The sequence below is a fragment of the Halichoerus grypus genome, chromosome 6, assembly GCF_964656455.1.
Source record: "Halichoerus grypus chromosome 6, mHalGry1.hap1.1, whole genome shotgun sequence".
Taxonomy (NCBI): domain Eukaryota; kingdom Metazoa; phylum Chordata; class Mammalia; order Carnivora; family Phocidae; genus Halichoerus; species Halichoerus grypus.
In genome coordinates, this window is record NC_135717.1 from 18,245,782 (window position 1) to 18,267,930 (window position 22,149).

Genomic DNA, 22,149 nt, shown 5'->3' on the forward strand with positions numbered 1-22,149 from the left:
CACTGGGTGGCAGAGACCAGCTTTACTGCGGCCCCTTCGTACTGGTACCTGGGTTATGCCCCTCGGTGTCCAGGTGGAGAAATCATCTGCATTCCTGCTCTAACAATTGCTGCAGACTTAGTGACTGCAAACAGCACTGTTTTACGGTTTCACAATTCTGGAAGTCTGAGATGGGTTTCCTAGGGCTAAACTGAACAATGTCGGCAGGGCTTTGCTCCTTCAGCAGGCTCTAGGAGAGAACCCGTTTCTTGGCCATTTCCAGTTTCTACAGGCCCCCTGCATTCCTTGGCTCCTGCTCTCTCCCTCCACCTTCAAAGCCAGCAGCCTGGCATCTTCCAGTCTCTTGCTCTGATCTTCCTGCCTCCCTCTCTAAAGGACTCTGACATTGACCCACCCGGATTCTCCAGGATAAGACCATCCCCACAGCAAAAAGCCTTAACTCACTCATGCCTGCAAGTCCCTCTTGCCACAGAGGGTAACGTATTCGCAGGCTCCAGGTTGCGGGAGTTGGCCGCCCTCGAGGGGTCCTTATTCTGCCCCCACACTCCAATGTCCTAGCACCTCTTAGTGAGGGATCATTTCTTCCGCAGTGGAGACCTGTGACGCCGCCCGAGTACCTTTGCCCTTGTTGCTTACAAGCTCCAGAGAGCTTGGGCAAGTCATGTCGTCCTCTGAACCTCAGTTTCCCCATCTATATAATGCCTCCTTGCATTGTCAGGATCACACGAGTGAGTTCGCCCTAGTGAACTGTTGAGATGTTTTTGCTCTCCCTTGCAGCTTTTCTCTTGGTACGACCATGGCCCAGGCTTGTTACTTTTCTCACATGGTGCTTGCATGGGTTGGGTGTGGGCGCATTGTGAGTGTCTGAAGGGCCGCGCTAGCCCACAGAGCAGTGGCTTGTCGGTGCCCCACCGCTCAGTCCCTCATTGTTTGTGTGGTTCTGGAAAGCTAGCGCACAGAGTGCTGTGTGGACCTCTTCGGGCTGGCAGCTTTTGCCTCCTTCTGGAGTTTTCTTGGAATAAATTCCCACTCTTGGCATCACTGGTGAAAGCCTTCCAGCAATGCGCTCAGAGGGTTCTAGAACGCGTTTACACTGCTGCCGCGACTTACTGGCAGTGGGTCTCCTCTTAAAAGGGGAGAAGTGGCTTTCACCCTTTGGGCAGTGCTGCTTATGTGCCGGGCACCGTGCTGGGTGCTGGGGAGCCGGCGTGGACAGGCAGGCCCGCTTCCTCCTGTTGCAGAGCTTGTCTCGAGCAGGAGAAGGCTGCTGTGTGGTTAATAGGACTGACGCAGCACCTCATTGTTCTTCTCATTTGCATTTCCTTGTTTACTAATTATACGGAACACAAAATGGTTCTATGGAGGACACGTTCAGGTCTCGTGCCCCGGGACGTGCTGTTTTCAATATTCTGAACTCCATCCGTTCTCTGGGTCTCTGTCTCAGCTCTGCCCCCTGGCCCCTGCTCCGCCCCCCCCAAGCAGTGTTCTGCTCATTGCTAGAAAACATGCCACGTTGCGTTCCTAGGGACGGACGTCATGGTGCGCTGCCTCAGGCTGCTGAAAGAATTCAAACGGAAGGTTGAGGATGACCATGACCAGGACGACGATGAGGATGAGGAGGTCATCTCCAAGGCAGTGCCCCCGGTGGACATCGTGTACGAGCGGGACATGCTCACGCAGACCTACGAACTCAGTAGGTCCCATGCGCGCGCCCCTGCGGGTGTGTGACTCCCGCGCGCCGCGGGTCCAGGAATGTGTTGCCCACGTGGCGAAGGAGAGGCCTGTGTTGTTGAGAGTGGGAAGCAGCAGGGAGCCCCATGGTTCCCTGGAAGGGTCAGGCTTTGGGTCGGATCTGAGCATGGTAGAACGGTAGCAAGGTCCCTGAGCCTCCGTTCCCGCATCTGTGCACTGGGGATGATATGCACCCCAGCGCGTAAGGGGGACTGAGTGAGGAGTAGAATCAGAATGTCAGTGTAGGGCCTCCTCTGTGGAAAGCCCTAGAAGCTGAGCCATTAATACAACAGTGCAAAGATTCGAGAGCCACCCCCCATCTTCTGAAATTGGTCCAGACTTAATGCAAGCTTGGAGTCTAGTGATGGCGGGGGCGTGGGTAATCATCTCTCCCCACTCCTCGCCCTTTCCCTAGACCCCCTAGAATCCACTAAGACAGCAGTGACCCAGAGCCGTAGATGGGGTGGCCGCGGGTCCCTGTGGGGAGGAGGACAGAGGAGGTGCAGTGGCCGCAGGACGCGAGTCAGCAGCTGGTACGAAACCACACCGGTGAATCAGCACAGCCTTTTTGAGGGGCTTTTTGGCATTTTTTATCAACTCTTAATATCACTCCAAATGGGTTCCTCAGAACACAGTTTGGGAAAAGCTGCCCTTAACCCTGTCATGCCCCCTTTGAGCACGTTATTAGTTTGATACGGTGATACATCCTTGTCCCCTTTTTTGATTTTTTTTTTGAGAGAAAGTGCAAGTGTGCACTTGGTTTGGGGGGTGGGGGAAGAAGAGGGGGAGAGAGAATCTTAAGCAGGCTCCACACCCAGCAAGGAGCCCAGCGTTGGACCTGATCTCACAACCCTGAGATCATGACCCGAGCTGAAATCAAGAGTCGGACGCTTAACCGACTGAGCCACCCAGGCGCCCCGCCTTTCATTCTGATGTTTATTTTTGTGCAAGTACAAGGCTGCAAGCTCTCCTTTCTCCAGACGGCTCATACCCGGCAGCCTCAAGTGTGCACTGCAGCAGGAAATAAAGCGGGAACTGTTTTCTGAACACAGAGCTTTGCCGCAAAGCCTGCCCTGTGATTTGTGCACTTTGGCGGGGGGGGGGGGGGGGGGGCTCCTGCCATGCCTGCCCCCATGCCTACCAGGCTCCGTCCTGGAGTTCCCAGTCCCAGAGCCACTGAGTGAATTTCAGAGGGCTTCTTGGAGGCACAGACAGTGACAGCACGTAGTAGGGCAGCAGCTGCCAAAGTAGAGGGAGCCGGTAATAGAGCATAGTCGCCTGCCGCTCACCTACTGCGGTGCCCGGCGGCATCTGGCCCCCCGGCCCACTGGCCGGCAGCTGTGACGGGCGGCTCTGGCATCGGGGTTCGGAATGCCTCTGAGTCTGCCCAGAAAGCCAGGGAAATGGACAAAAGTTCTTAATTAAAATTTTTTTAAAAAAACAGGATCCGTTTCATGTATCTGGCAAAGTCCCCGGGGAAGAGCGAGCTGCCTGCTGCTGGGCAAAAGCGATGGCACCGGAGCTGAGCACATCTGCAGCCGGGCACTTGCCATCTACTGTTCTGACGGGGAGGAGGCAGCACCAAAGCATTAGGTTTTGGGAGGAGTGTTCAAGGGTCCTTGGTAGGGCAGGGAGAGAGGAGACAGATTGTATTCTGCGTGTTGGTTCCACCACATTGACGAGTCTGGGCTTCACGAGGGTGGCGGGAGTGGACGTGGCCTTGTGCAGGAGGGCTCCTTCGCAGAGGCCAAGGCTCACACCTTATATCGTTTCCCACAGTTGAGCGCAGAGGCACGAAAGGAATTTCCCAAGCTGAAATCCGAGTGGCTATGAATGTGGGAAAGCTGGAAGCAAGAATGCTGTGTCGTCTTCTTCAGAGATTCAAGGTTGTCAAGGTAACATCACGAGTCATGCGCATGCTTCATAGCGTCTGGGTGCGCACGGGGCGTGATAGCCAAGGGCTGTCTCAGCCGGTCTCGGTGGCAGGTGGCTGCGCACAGGCACATCATGTCGTCCCCCCCCACCACCCCCTGCCGACTCCCTGACACTGGTTTTTGTTGGTTTTCACTTTTTAAAAACAGAATGAGTCTTCAGGTCTGAAAAGTCAGCAGGAGATGTGGCCGTGTGGGGGGCATAGCCGTGTGGGGACTCCCAGGAAGCTGGCTAACCTCCTGCAGCCCCTTTAGTCAAAGCAGGTGCTGTCCGGGGGCCCTCTCCACTCAGGCCTTCCTCTCTCTCCTCACTTGCCTGGCTCCTGGGGACAGCGAGTTGGCTGACCGAACGCGTCTGCTGGTCCCCTTTCAGAATTCATGCCTGCATTCCAGCCCTATCCTTCCCTCTCTTCTTGCCAACATTTTGACCATTTTGCTGGAAGGCTGGATTACAGTCAAGCTAATGATTGCAGAACGCTTGGCGTGTGCCTTGGCATGAGCTTGGCGTATAGAAGATGTTGCTCTTCCTGCCATTAAGGGCCCGGGGAAGCCCCTTTTCCCCTGTTCCGGAAGATAAGAATGAGTGTGGGTTGGTGATGGCCTCATCCTCCGCCCCCAAGGCAGGGGCCGCATGGAGCTGGTGACCTCCAGTCCGTGACAACATTTCTGAACCCTCGAATCCTGCATAGCTAACACTCACTGCTCCCTAACCATTTCCTGTAGGCCTAGTCCCGTGTCAGGCACTGGGGAGTTGGGGAGGGCCAAGTTAGGACCCTGCCCTCAAGGAGCTCACGGTCCCGTAGAGCAGACACGCGCTCAGGATTGCAGTGTGGAAAACCATCTCTGGCAGGCCTGTGGAAGCGGCACCTGAGAAATGAGCAGACAGGAAGACAGTGAGGGAATGTCAGCGGGGCCGACGCGGGGCCCCGGTGGTGACGGGGGAGGTGCAGGAAAGATCAGGAAGCAGCCCCCCGCTCACCCGCATGCCTGAGTGTTGTCACGCGCTCCAAATGTGATTGAACACATCTCCTATCCCCTCCAGGGGTTCATGGAAGATGAAGGGCGTCAGCGGACCACCAAGTACATCTCCTGCGTGTTTGCAGAAGAGAGCGATCTGAGCCGGCAGTACAAAAGGGAGAAAGCCCGGAGCCAGCTGCTGACCACAGTGAGCCTGGCCTCAGTGCAGGAGGAGTCACTCGTGCCTGAAGGGGAGGACACGTTCCTCTCCGAGTCCGACAGCGAGGAGGAGGGCCGCAGCAAGAGGAAAGGCAGAGTGTCCCAGAGTGACGGGAAGGCCTGCCTGAACGCCAGTCTCGGGACCCAGCCTCATCAGTCCACCTCAGCAAAGGGTAGGGGGTGCCCTCGGGGTCGGGGGGTGGGGAGGGCGGGTGAGGCTGGGGGCGCGTGTGTGCCCTCCATCTGAGCTGCTGCCGATCCCGCCCGGCTCTGGGGATGTTCAGAAAACAGCCCATTCAGTTTAGCGGACACCTGAGGATCTCCTTGGTGCTGTCCTAACTGGGGACCTGTTGGTGTCACATGATCACATAATCCTAAATTTGGAGGAGACAGTCATGTGGTCTGTCTCCTGGCTGCTTGCAAGTCAGTCCTCCTTGGCCAATGTTCATTTTGTTTTGTTGTGTTTTTACTAGTAAGGGGATGCGATCCAGTTAACTTCCTCCGTCCCCTACCCTCCAGCCATATGATGAGCCCTCAAGTTTTTAGTTGAGTTAGAACTTTGTTAAACATGTGGCGGGTGGAGCCCACGACAAGTTTGCAGGTCTGGCGTCCAGCCAGGCAGGGCAGTGGGGGCGGGGAGGGGCACCCACACTGCTCACTTGGTCCTGCCCCCGAGTCCTCCAACCAGCCGCATGGAATCCTGGGCCCGCATGGGGCTGGTCCCGCTGCCGAGGGCAAGTGCCCTTCTTGGTGGCCCTTGAGGGGGCTGCAGTTTGCTCATGCTCCCCCCCGCCCCTCCGCTGCAGGGGGCTGGAAAGTCGGAAACCTCCACCCACAGAAGAAGCAGCTGCCTTCCTCCCTGGGGGCGGCTGAGGAGAAACGCTGCCAGAGCTCCACGAGCAGGGACGGCCCGCAGGACCCCGGCAGCTCCGCAGACCCCGGCGTGTCCTTCGGCTCCCGCTGCACGAAGAACAGCAGCGGTGACATAACTGTGATCGAAGAGGTCAGGCTCGAGAACCCAAAGGTGAGTGCTCACGGTGGGGTGCGCCCTTTCTCTGACGGGCCGCTGACAGGCAGAGCTCGGCCTTCTCAGTTCTGTGCGCCCGAGTCACAGCAACCGCGGCAAAGCCAGTGAGGGTGCGAGCGCTGCGTGCTGAGTGCTCCCAGCCAGAAAGCGGCACTGTTGTTTACACGGCCTTGTCATTTCCAATCACTCACTCTTTCTGTTGAAGTTTATTTTGGAAGGAACATTTGTTTAGATGAGCGGTTCTTCCCACTCTCGGCCGACTTAGCCTCCCCGGGGACATCTGACATGTCTGGACGGGGCATGTCTGCTGGTCACGGCTGGGGGAGCGGGGGCCACCGGCGTCTGGGAGGTGGAGGCCAGGGGGTGCTGCTTAGTCTAGAATGTGCAGGAACAGCCCACAGGGGAGAGTTAGCCGGCCCCAGATGTCAGCAGTGCCCGCGCCGAGAAGCCCTGCCTTAGATGAACGGCCGGTATCATTTGCCATGACAGGAAGGTAATTATAAAATAGATCAAAGAAAACCCAAACTGTTCAGTACGTTCTGGCTAGGTATTATTGGGTGTCACCGCGTTAAAGACGCGATAGAATCAAATGCTTTCCATCAGCGTAATTAGAAGGATTAAAAAGGCCATTGACACGGGAGCGCCACTCTCGTGATGGGATTCAGTTCACCTTATGCTGTCCTTTGTCACTTGAGCACGTCCCCTGCGCTTCAGAAGCACAGTGTCAGGACGAGGCAGCTTGCGCAGGGCACAGCTGGGATCGGGGCGGCTTTACATGCTGGTCCTGCTCTTTCGTGGAGGCCTCACGGCACCCCTGTCAGAGCGATGTCGGCTCTGGGCCGGGGCAAAACGGGGAGGTCCCTGGGGAGTAGGCGACTTACCTGCTCAGCAGATGCAGAGTGGGGACAAGAACCCATGTGTGTGGAGCTCCCCCTTGCTTCTCCCTCACTGGTGTGGAGGCCTGTGCTCTTGGTACCAGCCTTACGGCAGAAGCAATGGAGCGTGGGGTGCGAAAGCTTTCTCTGGATTTTTCTAGAAACTCTCAACCCCTTCCTCGCCTTTGGATGCCATAACTTCTCACGTCCCGGCTGGGACTGTGTCTCACTGAAGAAGCTAGGCCTGCCAGCAGGTGGATCCCAGCAGGTTCCGGAGGGTCTGCCTACCTTTTTTTTTTTTTTTAATTTTTTTATTGTTATGTTAATCCCCATACATTACATCATTAGTTTTAGATATAGCGTTCCATGATTCATTGTTTGTGCATAACACCCAGTGCTCCATGCAGAACGTGCCCTCCTCAATACCCATCACCAGGCTAACCCATCCTCCCACCCCCTCCCCTCTAGAACCCTCAGTTTGTTTTTCAGAGTCCATCGTCACTCATGGTTTTTCTCCCCCTCCGATTTCCCCCCCTTCATTCTTCCCCTCCTGCTACATTCTTCTTCTTCTTCTTTTCTTTCTTAACATATATTGCATTATTTGTTTCAGAGGTACAGATCTGAGATTCAACAGTCTTGCACAATTCACAAGGGTCTGCCTACCTTGCTCACCTCCCTACCCCCTTGGCACTTTCTGATCAGGCTCACGTGTCTCCAGTAGCACGCACGCTCCCTCCAGGTCCTAGAATGCCTTTGCCTGGCTCAGCTCTTTCTCTTCTTCTTCCTCTTAGAAATCTGTTCCCAAAGTAAGAGCAGCATGCTGTCCTTCTTTCTGCCTTGTGCTGAGAAGAAGGTGTGAAGGCCATATCTGGAGGGCCGTTGGTAGAGCACCTCTTTACCTTGCTCTTCAGCCGCCCCCCCCCGGCAGGTGGCCCATGTACTCCTGCGGCTCCCCTCCAAAATGCTCTAGTGCGGGAGAGCACAGAGGTCTTTCTCCTGGGCCCCTTCTTGAATCTTGAGCCCTTTTGAGCTGGTTCCCCTTCAGGAAGGAACCGTGCCTCTCCTGAAGCCCTGGCCCTCAGCCGGGAAGTGATCTGGGGCTCGCTGTTCTGACACTAGCAGCTAGCAGCCTCCTCGAGCTCGTTCTCGTTCTCCTGAAAGTGCCGCGTTGAGTGAGGGGGGCATCCAGCGCAGGAGGCCCTGGGCCACCGTGGGGTGCTCGTTTGTGCCAAGTGATTTGCAAGGAATATGTTGGAGTCGGGATTTCCCTTCCCTTCAGGGGACACACGGGGGTTTTAATAGATCTGATCCAAGGGCAAATGGAACGAGTTCACAGAAGCTCTTAGAAGACAGGAGCCATGAAGAGAACCGTGGGCATTTTGGAAGGAACGGGAGAGCGCGCGCACAGCCCTCTTCTTCTCCCTTTGTCTCATTTGGCACACATCCTAACATACTGAGGGACAACTATGTGAACCCAGACGCCTGCCTCTGCTTCTGTCTGATACTCGCAGAGAGTCACAGCCCTCTGGACTTTCCTTCTTGAAACGTGGGCATAGAAATTCCCTAAAGAGGCAAAGCGCACCTGCGGCGATGGTGTCTGGCCCCCTGACCTCACTGAGCCCGTTGTGTTCTTATTCTCTTGGTCCCTGCTCTAGGAGAGTGGCAGTTCCCAGAAGACGGGGAAGCATGGCCCAGGCCAAGACAAACCCCACGAAACTTACCGGCTCCTCAAACGCAGGAACCTGATCATAGAAGCCGTCACCAACCTGCGCTTAATCGAGAGCTTGTTCACGTAAGGAGCCGTCTGTCTGTCTTGCACTAACAGTAAATCTCAGGCCAGCTCGTTATCACAAGCCACAGATATGACCAAGAGGCTTCTGAGTCTTCCTCTGCTGCATAGATTCTCACGGCATCCCTGTGTGGTAGAAAGGATTTAGCACTTGGTCTAGTGATTCGGGAAGTGTAGACGTTGAGGAACATCGAGCCCCTAGACGGGGAGAGAGTGAGTGAGCGAGAAGTGGAAGGTGGGGAAAGGGCAGGGCCCCTCTCTTTCCTTGGAGAAGAAACTTAGGCAAATAATCGCATCAGCTTACAAACTGTTCTTAGTTCTGCATGGAGCCTCTGGTTCAAACGCAGTCTGATACGAAAGCAAAAACAGAGATGCAGGTAGAGCTTCTGTGTCTGGGGCGGCTCTGTGCACGTAGATGCTCCGCACTCCGGTGGGGTCCTTGTGACCCACCATCACCACCGCCTCCTGGGCCGCATCTTCGGGCGTCGGAGGCACCCAGCGTCAGAGCCGCTCGAGTAGAAGGAGCCTTGTCCTTGGTCAAGGAGCCTCGTCCTAGTTCTCTAACTGGGGGCTGGGGAGACAGTGCTGCCTTCGTCCCCTCGTCTGTACTGTGAGGGGTTTGGCCGGGCATTGCTAATATCCTGCTGGCCCTGCCATTCAAGGATCAGTGATCTGGAAACGTCACTGCAGTGACTCGGTAAGATCTAGACAGTGAGACGCACGAGGAGAGGAATCAAAGAGCTGCGGACCTGAGTATTGACAGCAGAACACTGGACCGTCCTGTGTCTGGGAGTTAAATTAGCACGGAGACAGGGTGCAGACAGATCCCCATCACGGCCCCCAGGGTCCCCATCATTGTAATGAATCACGCCCTCCCGTTGGGTCCCAGGGAAGGGCACAGCATGTGAAGCTGCTGTGAGTGGCGGCTTGTCTTTAGCTACCTCATGATGAGATTATTGGGAATATTAACTTCGTATTTGGTGACACCCCAGGATTCAGAAAATGATCATGGATCAGGAGAAGCAAGAAGGTGTGTCTACCAAGTGCTGCAAGAAGTCCATTGTCCGCTTGGTGCGCAACCTGTCTGAGGAGGGCCTCCTGAGGCTGTATCGGACCACGGTTATTCAGGATGGCATCAAGAAGAAGGTACGCTAGGCTCTCCGGCCGCCCACCACGCCAGCCTCACGCTGTTGGCTGTTTTCCTGTCGGGCTCCTCTTGTCCTCATCCGTTTTCCCTTGTTCCTTTTGTTGCCAGTAACTCAGTCTCCCGTTGTGCCTCCTCATCTGGGGAGCAGGGGCCATGGGGGCAGGAAACCCAAAAGAGGAATAACTCGCTTGGGCCTCAGAGCAGCACGCACAGGCCCGAGAGCAGGTGTCCAGCGCCCAGGCCCGCCCTGAGTGACAGGAAGCCAAGTAGGACACACTGAAGTCCAGAGCGGTGCTGGTAGAGATTCAGCCACATTTAGCAGGTGGAGGGTGTAGACCAGGGCACCAAGAGCAATTTCCGCGGAGACTCGAGGAAACGTCCCTGAGGAGGTGACGGTGGCGACTCAGGACGCACTGCACACCTGTAGGTCTTCTGGCTTCAGTTTGTCTGTTCCTGTGAAATTTAGAGTTGGGGGCCATTCCCGTAGCACCTGGAGCTCGGCAGTCTGCACGTATGCTAAGACCTGCGTTTTTCAGGGTCGGAGGAATTAGAGAGAGCCCCGCTGGGCTCGGGGACCAGAGGGAAGGTGCTGCGGGGACAGGCACTGGTAATGGCCTCACCCTTTCTTTCTGGCTGCGTTGCAAATATCTGCCTTAAGAAAGCTGTGCTTTGATGTGGTGTTTCCTTAATAAGCTGGCAAGGTCATTTCATTTTTTTACTTTATTTTTTGGAGACAGTTGAAGTTTGAGAAACACAGAGCAGCGTGAGAAATGACTTATACCGTTTCTGCCCTTCCGGGTTGGCAGCTCTCATCAGTTTTCTGTCTGCTGTTAAGTTCCCTTGACCTTGCCCTTCTCCTGTCCCCTGCACCAACCTGCCACTCCTCCCCTGGAGCAGGCAGGGGGTCCTTGTGCTGACCTCTCTCATTGAAGGACAAAAGCCCCCACCCCTCAGCAGCAGCCCCTTAGATTTCTGTTCCTCTTCACAGAGCAGTTATTTTTTGGGAGGGGCGGGTAGGTAGCCTTCTCAGGACGGGGATGAGGGCAAGGAAATCTCGCCAGTCTAGGAGTGGCCCAGGGATCTGCTGTGTGTCCAGCTCCAGTTTGCCCTGGTGTCCACCAGGCGGAATGGAAGGAGAGGGTGGGGCCAGAGCGCCACAAGTAAGCCCCGAGGATCCCACGACCTCAGACGTGAAGGCACCAGTGCCGGGCCTGCTGCCACAGGCACCGCTGACGTCACTGTCCTAGTAGCCTGGGTGTGCCCGGCTGGGGAGGGCTGCAGTGCTGTGCATTGGCCTCAAGAGTCCGCTGAAGTAGCTCCCCGGCACTTTGTCCGGTGTGCAGGGCCCGTGCTGCCGGTGGGCTGCCCGCTGACCCCCTGGAGGTACATTGATTGGAGCTGCCGGGTGGCAGCACCCACTTCGGCCTTTGCTCCTATGTCCTGCCCTGCCCGCTGGGCCTTCGGGGACTGGACTGACCACTGTGCAGTGGGGGAACGGGAATGTGTTGTATTTGCACCATGCTTGTAAATGCTCCAAGGTGTTGCCTCCCTGCATCTCATTGGAGCCTCACAGAAGCCCCCAAAAGTTGGCAGGGCGTTGAAGAAGGGTCCCCATTTCACAGATGAGAAGCTGGTCCCCGTCCAGGCGGTACTGCCCATTCCGTGTGACCCACCTCTCCCCATGAGGCCTTCCGGCCAGAGTCACCCGTTTAGGAAACCTTACCTTGCTCTGTCCTGCCAGTGGCAGAGACGGAAGCGAACCTGGCTCTCGGGGGGCCGTGACCGTGATGCCTGCCATCTCTCGCCCGGCCACCACCCTCGCACCCTTCTGCTCACCTCCACCAAGCTGTTGCCCTTTGTCACCCCAGATGACGCACATGAAATGGTCACCGCCCTAACTGTTTAGCTTCAGTGCCTTGGACGAGGTGAAAGGACAAAAGCAGCTCTAAATCCTCTGTCATTTGGTTTAGACGCACACCTGGCAGGAGTCCCACGACGGCGCTCTCAGTGAGGGCAGATTAATGAAAGCTGCTTACCTTTTCCAGATGGAAGCCCTCAGGACTCAGGAGCCACTGTGGGAAGTTCTCAGATAGCTGCGGTGGGGTGTCAGGAGCGGGCCGCAGGGCAGGCCGCTCTCTTTCCAGGGCAGACGTTCCTCACCTGACCTGAGCAGCACATTTCCAAGGGCAGAGCTTTCTCGCTCGCTCACTCGAGGGATCTTGGTGCCAGAAATTGTAATGGCAAACTGTTCAGCGACGCCTTTTGCTTCGGTCTCAGATGTCTCTTGGAAATGTTAATGAAAACAGGTGTCAACAGGGTGGCACCCGCCGAGGAACCGAGGTGTAGAGCTAGATCTCCCTCAGCTCCTCCCCAGACACTCCGACCTCTCACTCTGCAGGTGGATCTGGTCGTGCACCCATCCATGGACCAGAATGACCCGCTGGTGAGAAGTGCCATCGAGCAGGTCCGTTTCCGGATCTCCAATTCCAGCACAGCAAACAGGCAAGTGGCGGCACCCCACAGGAATCCATGGAAGCTGCCTGGGTCTTTGTGTCCCTGCCTGTAGCAGTTTCCACAAACACCCTTTATTTATACTCAGGCGAGATCAGTGCATTCACTGGTTTAGGAGCAATTTCTGGATTTTTTTTTTTTTTTTTAAGATTTTATTTATTTGAGAGAGAGAGCACAAGCTAGGGGAGCAGCAGAGGGAGAGGGAGAAGCAGACTCCCCACTGAGCAGAGAGCCCGATGTGGGGCTCAATCCCAGGACCCTGAGATCATGACCTGAGCCAAAGGCAGACGCTTAACCAACTGAGCCACCCAGGCGCCCCCAATTTCTGGATTTTTAAGGAAAAAACAAAAGTCCTGTTGTTCTTCATTCTACTCTGCCTAATGGTGTCGACAGAGCACTCCAAATCATGGGCCCTGTGAAGTGTGAAGCTCACTTAGTCTCCTAATGGCTCAAAATGAAATCTAGTTGCCTTTCTGAGGCCTTGTCTAAATTTGTTCGTAAACCGTCTCACGGACTGAGAAAACTCAGGGGTGGGAGAAAATTCTTAGCTGGGTTTAAACTGGAGGTGGCCAGTGGGCGGGCACAGGGCTCCACGTGGAGTGCAGACCTTGGCTGGAACCAGTTGGTGATGGATTTCACATCAATTCCTGATCTCTGGCACTGTTTTTTAAATTAATTAATTTAGAGAGAGCGAGCGAGCAGGGGTGGGGGGCAGAGGGAGAAGGAGAACAAGATCTCCAGCAGACTGCCCGCTGAGCACAGAACTCGATCTCACCACCCTGAGATCATGACCTGAGCCGAAGTCACGAGTTGGACACTTCACTGATTGAGCCACGCCCAGGTGTCCCAGATCACTGGCATTTCTGAAAGTGTCAGAGGACCCAGCACATTGGGCTTGCTTTTCTTACAAGGTAGCAGCTGCCCTGTAGGTGGGGGTGCCCTCTGCAGGTCACCACAGGCCCTGTCACCTCCAGATGTCTAGTGACCTGACACATTTTATTCATTCACATCATCTGCTTGACTCTGACAGGCAGGTGAGGTTGAAACTTCAGGGCCAAGTGGCTTCATCTGATTCCCGAGGGCAGACCCCGTCCTTCCTCCCAGTGCTCGTTCTCCCAACATGCTATCGATCTTGTATTTGAACTGCAGGGTTAAAGTGCCCCAGCCTCCAGTGCCTCAAGAAGTTGAAGAAGAAAGTCAAGGAAAAGAGGGTCCGAGTGGATCAGGAGACTCTCAGCTGAATGCTTCCTCTAAACCAGAAAGCGGACGGGTGAAGAAAACTGATGAGAAAATGGGCATCACCCAGCTGAAAAATTATAACCCTGTTATAGGTAAAAAAGCAGCTCCACGTCAACATCTGGTGCTGTGTCATTGGTTGTCTGCATGATGATGTTTGAGTCACTTGCTGTTCTGCGTTCTAGCACTGGGCTGTAGTCCGAAGAAGCAGGTCTGAATCGCTAGCTGGGTCATGTGGTCCCATGGCCTCCAGTGGCCTCAATTTCCCCATCTGCACGGTGGGCATGAATCTTGCCCTGCACACGTCACAAGGCTATCAGGAGACTCAGATGAAACTGTGCTAGATCGTAACGTGAGGAATTGAGTCACAAAGATGAATTCCTTCTGCTCAGTATCCTTGGGCTGGAACATCCTCTAAGCCACTGAAAACCTCTGTTGTTCCTGACCTCATAACCCTTCTGGTAGTTATAGTCACTGAAGAGTTTGGACATTTGTATAATCTTCCCTGAGTCCATTCTCTGACGGGGTTGCCTCCTTCCTGTGCCCCCACCAAGCTGCTCCGACGTGAATGCGTGCAGGGCACGTGCCGATGGCCGGGGTGGGGCTTCACGCCTCTCTTGGCCATAAGCCTACTCGTTGGCGGGGGAGGGCAGAGGTGACCTGGCAGGGTGCAGACCTTGTCCTGGTGTGGCACCCAGCCCAGCAGACCTACGATCCCAGGCGGAAGAGGCCGTTTGTGTGACCTCCCTCTCTGCGCACGTGGTCACAGCCGTGTGGCCTGCCTTCGCTCTTTCGGGCTTAGGAAGTGCAGGCTGAGGGAGGGCCCCCGGCAGGAGCAGGTGCAGGTGAGCAGTGCCCGCGCTTGCGCAGACAGAAGACGGTGAGCGTGTTCCTCCGGTGGGCGTGGCGGTGGAGGAGGGCCTCCTGGCCGCCCGCCCCCGCTGCCCTGCTCCCGCGGTTCCCTGCTCCCTCACCTGTCTTCTCTCCCTGGGGAAGGCCAAGGAACGCTTTATTTGTGTCGTCAAAAAAACCAGATGATTTCAAAGAACCTAGATTTGGGGATATTTTGCACAGCCCCATCAAGCCAGGGGGCCCCGTGTGGAGGTCTGGCAGGCTCTCTCCAGGGACACCCTCCTCCTCCCTTGCTGCACCCCATCACTGCGGCCTGGCCCTCCACTGAATGTACCGGGCGCCCGTGCATCTCCGGCACTTCGCGTTTGTCCCAGGGTGCATGTCCCCAGGTAACCTGCGTGCCCCCCCCACCTTGAAGACCTCACTCGTCCTCTAGGTGGAGTTACAGCCTTCTTCCCCCTTCCTCGCTTTGTTTTCTGATACATGATTCTAGGTGTCTCGTTATTTGTGCCCTTTGCCCTGGAAAGTAAGTTCTGTGAGAGAACATTTGCTGTCTCCCTGGCACGTGGGACTCAGTGGTTCTTAGGCGAATTGATCTGAAGTGAATCTGGGAGTTCTCAAGCGCTGTCCTCCCTGCTCTCTCACCTCAGTTCCAGGACTTGGCCGCTCTCTAGGGTTTCTGCCCAAAATGCCTCGCCTGCGGGCAATACACATGTTTCTGTGGTACCTAATCTATGGGCACCCTACCGGCCACATGGGGGACAAGCCAGGCCTCGGCAGTACAAGAAGAATGGGAAAGCAGAACCTGGGCAGGATGAGAGTCGCATCCTCCTCCAGAAGTGACGTAGAGGCCTCCTCTGCCCCACCCAAGGACCACCAAGATGGAACCCCCCTGGAGACTGAAGTGGAGCTCCCCACGGAGGAAGGTGAGGTGTTCCCGAGGCAAGCACGCCACAGCAGCGTCCAGGGGGGAGTCCTAGTGCTTCTTCCTCCTTATCCTCTGAACCGGCTGCATCCCCATGGTGCCCTGATCAAAATAAAGTCATAATCCAGACTTCCTGAACCCGTGGGCCTCCTGCCTGACAAGTAGGGTTTTGCCCGAGTTGTGGTGAGAGGGAGTCAGGACCTGCTGGGATGATGTCACAGCGCCCTCGTGACTGGGACCCTGCCTGTAGCGCTGACTTTGATTCTCTCCTAGTATATGTGGATGAAGCCTCATGGAAACGCTACGTCCCTCCCATCCCAGTCCACAAGGACTTTGGCTTCGGCTGGGCTCTCGTCAGTGACATTCTCCTCTGCCTGCCCCTCTCCATCTTTGTTCAGATTGTGCAAGTCAGTTACAAGGTACTGATGACTCCCGGGGCTGTCCCTCAGCTCTAGGCCAGAGAACCTACATTCACCCAGTCAAGGGAAAATACTTCAGACTTGGAGTTGTCTGGATGGATGGATGGAAGGGTGGGTGGGTGGATGGAAGGAAGGAAGGTGGGAGGGAGGGAGGGAAAGATGGAAGGATAGATAGATTGGATGAATGGGTAGATGGGTGGGTGGATGGATGTATGGGTGGTGGAAGGATGGAAGGAGGGAAGGAAGGAAGTAAAAAGATGACGGGGAGAGATGGTGGGATGGATGGATGGATAGATTGGATGGGTGGATGGAAGGAAGAATGGATGGATGGATAGATAGGGAGGGAGGGAGGATAGACTGGATGGATGGATAGAGATGGATAAATGATTGGATAGGTGGATGGTTGCCTGGTGGGTCAAGGGAAATACTTCAAAGACTTGTTCTTATGTTAGATCAGTCAGATAGATTGAAAGACACAAATAATTATAACAATAAAGTATATTTTTAGAAATTTGGTAAATACAGAAAATGGGTTCAGAGAGACCACTGTCCAGAAAGGAGTGGTACTTGTGTTTCATGATTCTTGCAATTGACCCTGGCCTTGAGGGTGAGCTGATCCTAAAAATGATCTCTTAGGTAGATGACCTTGAGGAGTTTCTGAACGACCCTCTGAAGAAGCACACGCTGATCCGCTTTCTGCCCAGGTCCGTCCGGCAGCAGCTTCTGTACAAGAGGTGAGGTCCCTGGAATGGACACAGACTGGCCGAGGGTCCTGGGAGGCTCCCTGAAGTTAGGGCTCTGAATGATCGTTCACCAGGAAGAGGAAAGGGTTCTGCCTTCCAGGTTGCGAAGACCTGAGGTTTTCGTTAATTCAGCGGCCCTATGAGCCTTGTGGATAAAACATGGGCAAATGAGAGGTGCAGGCGGGTAGATTTTATTACCGAATTCCAAGGTTAAAAGAACCTAAAGTCTGCTGCAAGTATCGGGATGGGTTTCCCCTTTTGCTGCTTGTACTTTCTCAATCAGTCCCCCATGTAGGATCGCTGCTCCATTGCCCTGGCTCGGTGTTGGGAGGGGGCAGAATCTGGATCTCCACCCAGGGCCGGCCCGAGGCCAGCCCTCCAGGACCCACGAGGTAGAAGGGGGAGCCACGAGCGAGTCATGCCCCTCAGCCCAGACGCAAACCCTCTGACCACAGCTGGTTGTGTGATTGGAACCCCCACTCCCCTCTGTTTTCCAGACGGTACATTTTTTCTGTGGTAGAGAACCTTCAGAGGCTGTGCCACATGGGGCTGCTGCAGTTTGGCCCCACGGAAAAGTTCCAGGATAAAGATCAGGTGACGCCTCTTACGCCTGAATGAACGGGGTCCTGGTGGCTGAGCAGTTTCCAGACAGCTGACCTGACCGTGGTTCTGAGATTCGTTCTTCGCCCTGTCCACGTGTCTCTAGGTCTTCATCTTCTTGAAGAAGAACGCGGTCATCGTCGACACCACCATCTGTGACCCACATTACAACCTGGCCCACAGCAGCCGGCCCTTCGAAAGGCGCCTGTACGTCCTGAACTCCATGCAGGATGTGGAGAACTACTGGTTTGATCTGCAGTGCGTCTGTCTCAACACCCCTTTAGGTACCGTCTGTCTTGGCGGGACCCCACCGCTCCACCTGCTTTCTGTGCCATCACCGGGGTTTCGGGCAAGAAGACACTAGAAGTGGCTGCTGGCTTTCAGACTGCTCCCCAGAGACCTAGAGTGTCCTTGGGGCTCCCTTAGAAAGGGGGGTGGTGGGCTCGGAATGGGGGGCTCCCAGACCCCCTACACCCGTTTCATCCAGGCCACTCTGCTTGGTCCTTATTCACTCACGCGTTCAGGAGGTATTTGCTGAACACCTCGTATCTGTCAGCTCTTGGGTCTGCCCGTGAGCGAGGACATAGCCGTGTCTGCCTTCACTCCAGATCCCGAGTGGGCCCCGTGCCGCGGAGGAAGTGTGCAGGGGCATGCATGGAGGGCGGGCTGCTGGGGTGGTCGGGAGCAGCCTTTCTGAAGGGGGGGCACTGAGCGGAGCCGGCCAAGCCCAGAGCTGGGCGAGAGCCCCACAGGCACGGGCATGGCCAGTGTTGTTGCAGAAACAGAAGGGGCTGGTGGGGGAGGGCAGCTGCCAGTGGAGAAGCAGTGGGGGGTCGTCCGAGCGCTGGGGGCTTGCAGGACTTGGTACAGGCTGTATCCGGAGAGCAGGGAGAAGTTCGCCCTGCCTGCTGGGTGGGGAACGGACTGAGGGGCCGAGAGCAGAAGCAGGGCTATGACGCTTGTCTAAGACAGAGCTGTCTGCTGGTGACCGTGAACGAGGGGGGCAGCTTGGGAGGTATTTTGTGGGGTGTTTTTGTTTTTGTTTGTTGGGAGGTTTTGGGGGGTGCGGCGGGGGAGATATTTTGGCGGAAGACCTGAGCAGATTTGGCCAGCAGGTCGGTTGAGCTGGGTTCGGGGATACGGCCTTGGCTTGCATCTTCTTCCTGTCCCTGGAATGTCCCCCGACCTGTGTCCACCTGGCAGTGGCCACAGCTGTGCCAAGCATCGCCTCTTCAAGGACGCCTTTCCAGCACCTTTACACTGTTTTCTGGTTTCCTTCGGGGGATTCCTCAGGCCCAGGAAGTTTGGCTTCCATCCCCTGGTGTCTTAAAGTGCCCGGTACACAGTCGGCATCCCATAAATGTTGACTGACTAGATGGAGGGTTTATGGAGGCCGTAGATCAGCGCTCTGTCCTCTAAGCCAGATTCCATCTGGTGTCTTCTTGCCACTTGGAGGAAGAAGGGATGTCACGTCCAGTCCACACCTGGGAAGGAGCCCTCGTCCCTTCCTCCTGTCACAGAGCCAGAAGATCAGGAGTACACTTTGCTTTTTGCAAAGCAGGAGTCCCACATTTATTTGGTAGAATTGTTTAGTGCCGGCAGGGTAATGAGCCCCTGTATTTAGAACCTTTAATGTAATGGGTCCAGACAGGACCCATTTAAACTGTGTGTTTCATGGAGTTCTCTGGCATTCAGTGAGCTAGGCTTTTACCATTTCAGATTTTTAGAGTGCCCTAATTTCCCTGCATTTTATACCGAGATAAAAATTTGTGAACCAGTATGTTATCTGCACCAGAGTTGTTGAGGCTTGACAATTGGTGAGTTTCCATCCCTTTTAGTGTTCATGAGCGGAAAGTGGGGAGGCTTAGAGTCCATTAATCAGGCATCGATTGTCCCTTTGTTCACCGAACATTCGAGGAGGTTCTGGCCCGAGGACCGAGGGAAAAGCACCATATAATAGGACGTGAGCATCCTTTAGAGCAGGGGTGCGCTGAGCATGGGTGTATACCAGAAGCACCTGGGGAGCCTGCTGAAATGAGGATTCCTGGGCCCTGTCCAGAGCTTTGGATTCAGCAGGCGTGGGGATGACCTACGTCTGCATTTTGAACACACAGCATGGCCTTAAGTCCTCCTAGGTTCAACTGGCCATTCAAATGCATGACCTTGGGCCTCCCTGAAGCCCTCTCTGAGTTTTGCCTCCATTTCTGAGCTGGGAACAGCAGCACCACCACCTTATGGGCTGAAGCCAAGCTGGAACACGGTGTCTTACATAAACGCCTGCTGAAAGGTGTGGAGCATGGGCTCTCGCCACTGCCCCTTGGCCCCCACCCAGACCCAGGTCTGCCATCGAGTGTGTTAGAAGACTCGTTGGTACCCTGCAAATCACCATAACCTTCCTTTGCCTGACTCAAGCAACAATTTAGTGTAGTAGTTTATATTTTCTTGGAAGAAACGCAGTTTTCTTTATTGTGGATTAACAGCACGTGATTGCTCAGCTATGTTAATGCACCTCTTGGGCATGCGGGAAACATCTGGCTGCCTCCCGCTGCCCACTGGGCCCAGGGAAGCTGACGCCGCACTGAGCTGTCTGTCCAGATCCCCACTGATCCCGACCCCTCAGCCACTGCTCCCTCTGGGCTAGCGCCCGGGAGCTCCACACGCTTCCCCCGAGGAAGGAAGCCCGGGACCCCTCTGCTCCCGATTCCCCACCCCCGTTGGGTTCTTCTGTTGCCGGCTTGCCTTCCCTGCTTAGCGGAGGTCAGCCAGAGTACAAATCCTTCACTCGGTTCACCCACCAGTGTTGAACGCTCTGACATCGATGATGAGGCATTTGTACGAAGAGGGTCTCGCAGTCTCAGAGCCCCTGCGCTGGTCGGGAGCAGACGCGGGGAGGGAATCTCTCTCTCGCCCCAGCCGTGCGCCCTGGCCACCCCGAGCTGCAGGAGCCACACCATCCTCAGGGAAGCTCGTGTTTCGTTTCCTAGGTGTGGTGCGCTACCCGCGTGTCAGGAGGAGCAGCGCCCAGGATCAGGGCCTTGAGGAGGAGGGCAGTCTGCAGAAGGAGCAGGAGAGCGCCATCGACAAGCACAACCTGGAGCGCAAGTGCGCCATGATGGAGTACAACACGTGCGTCCCCGCCCCACACACACCAGCCCCCCGTGTCCGGCCCCGCATGTAGGGCCGGGAGTGCCCCAGGCTCTGGGTGGCCGTGGGCCATATTGTTCAAAAAAAAAAAAGATCGGTTGCCAAAATTTAAAAATTGGGAATTTTACATAAATATCTGGGGTTTTTGACAAGTGCTTTGCTTCTGTCGGGTATTACCAAAATAGGTAAAAGTTAGAAAAAAGACCCTCAGCCATGGCACAGGCTCTCTCTTCAGTTCCCAAGAGGGGCTCTCTGTCTGTTTACTTCCCGCCTCTCAGGGGCAGCCGTGAGGTTGTGGATGAAGGCTCGATCCCCGGGGATGGGCTGGGAGCCGCTGGGCTCGATTCCAGTTTCTACGGGCACCTAAAGCGCAACTGGATCTGGACCAGCTACATCATCAGCAAGGCCAAGAAGGTGGGCTTCTGGGGGGCAGGCCCCCCCCCACCCCTGGCCGGGAGCTGCCCGAGCTACCCATCCCCCTTGCCCCCGTTTCTGAACTGGTAAAACAAAGTTGACCAGAGGCTCAAGTATTTATTTCCGTACGTATGGTAGGTATATCAATCTGGCCTGGCCTATGTTTTTTCAGTGGGTTCTAACCGATTCTGTGATGTGGACAGGTATTCCTTTTTAAAGAAGGAACAGGGGCGCCTGGGTGGCTCAGTTGGTTAAACGACTGCCTTCGGCTCAGGTCATGATCCTGGAGTCCCGGGATCGAGTCCTGGGTCGGGCTCCCTGCTCAGCAGGGAGTCTGCTTCTCCCTCTGACCCTCCCCCCTCTCTTGTGCGCCCCCTCTCATGTGCGCTCTCTCTCTCATTCTCTCTCTTTCAAATAAATAAAATCTTTGAAAAAAAAGAAAGAAGGAACAGAAAGTCTGTGAGACAGAGGTCAGACACGAGGAAGTGCACAGAAGCAGCCCAGCCCCTAGAGCAGCCCACCTGCCCCCGGCCTCTCGGCAGAAACCTGAACACCTCTGTGCATTTGATGCTCTGGGCCCCTGGGGGTTCAGGGAAGCCCCCGCTTGATTCCAGTGATGCACTTGCCTTTTAGGAGAACACTGCTTCTGAAAACGGGCTCATGGTGAGGCTCCAGACGTTTCTATCCAAGCGCCCATTGCCACTCGGTGCCGGAGGTACGTGTGCGGGGAGTTCACCCCAGAAACAGACGTGGGGCCAGCTCAGGCCACATGGCTACGGCACGTTCCATTCGTCTTCTGGCCCTCACGGGGCACATCCTGAGATGCTCACCTCCTGTGCTTATTTCTAGGCAGTGGCAGGTTGAATATCTGGGGGGAAGCCAGAGTGGGAGCTGAGCTGTGCGCTGACCGGGAAGAGCAGTTCGAGATTGACCGAGAGCCCATGCTGGACAGGAACCGGAGAGTGAGGGGTGGAAGGAGCCAGAAGCGGAAACGGCTGAAGAGAGACCCTGGAAAGAAGATCAAGAGAAAGAAAAAAGGTTTCATGATGATTGCTTGTATCTGTGAGCCTTGTCTTTGTACATTCCGGCCCAGAGAGAGGCAGTCATGTCTCTGCGGCCGGGGTGAGTTTTGCCCTCAGACTCGGGGTTCTGTTTGCCCACCGTCTGGGGGGCTAACTGCGTGGTTGCCGATTTATTCCCCACATCGAGCTGGCAGACAGATCCGCGAGCTCCTGATGTGTTTTCCCTGTCTTTGTGTTGTAGAGCACCTTCTCAGTAAGCTCCCTTGCTTCAGTTTCTAACTTCATCTCAACTGAGAAAACTGAAAAGTCTTTAGCAGAAATCCTCATCACAGCCCAAATCCTATTATTCTTTTGGTTTGGCTTTTAATATCTGCATCATGTTAATCAGGCCAAAGTCCAAAGTCCTGTTGCGTTTGTAAATTAGAGGAAAGGTGGGAGTCGGTCAGGCCTGCAGAATCTCTTCCCATCTCAGGAACCCCTGAGGCGTGTTTTGGAATCTTGGACAGTGAGGAGTCCGGTGTGCTTCTTCGACCACTTTTACATCCTCGAAGTGGTCTGTGTGTTGTAACAATGATCTGATAGCTATAGCGCTTTCAGACAAGAACAG

At 55.3% G+C, this 22,149-nt stretch overlaps 1 protein-coding gene across 2 annotated transcripts in view; it reads left to right on the forward strand.

The window, feature by feature from the left end:
• The window catches only part of GTF3C1 (general transcription factor IIIC subunit 1), a 70,820-nt gene that overhangs the window by 27,964 nt on the left and 20,707 nt on the right, over positions 1–22,149 (forward strand). For both annotated transcript variants that reach the window (XM_036066200.2, XM_078074662.1), the window contains 17 exons: positions 1,526–1,693; positions 3,511–3,626; positions 4,705–5,011; positions 5,645–5,862; positions 8,396–8,532; positions 9,522–9,675; positions 12,075–12,178; positions 13,337–13,518; positions 14,926–15,201; positions 15,474–15,619; positions 16,256–16,353; positions 16,860–16,956; positions 17,069–17,246; positions 19,947–20,088; positions 20,385–20,520; positions 21,154–21,235; positions 21,370–21,558. In XM_036066200.2, the coding sequence (XP_035922093.2) occupies positions 1,526–1,693; positions 3,511–3,626; positions 4,705–5,011; positions 5,645–5,862; positions 8,396–8,532; positions 9,522–9,675; positions 12,075–12,178; positions 13,337–13,518; positions 14,926–15,201; positions 15,474–15,619; positions 16,256–16,353; positions 16,860–16,956; positions 17,069–17,246; positions 19,947–20,088; positions 20,385–20,520; positions 21,154–21,235; positions 21,370–21,558 (2,730 nt within the window). The remainder of the gene's footprint in view (positions 1–1,525; positions 1,694–3,510; positions 3,627–4,704; positions 5,012–5,644; positions 5,863–8,395; positions 8,533–9,521; positions 9,676–12,074; positions 12,179–13,336; positions 13,519–14,925; positions 15,202–15,473; positions 15,620–16,255; positions 16,354–16,859; positions 16,957–17,068; positions 17,247–19,946; positions 20,089–20,384; positions 20,521–21,153; positions 21,236–21,369; positions 21,559–22,149) is intronic.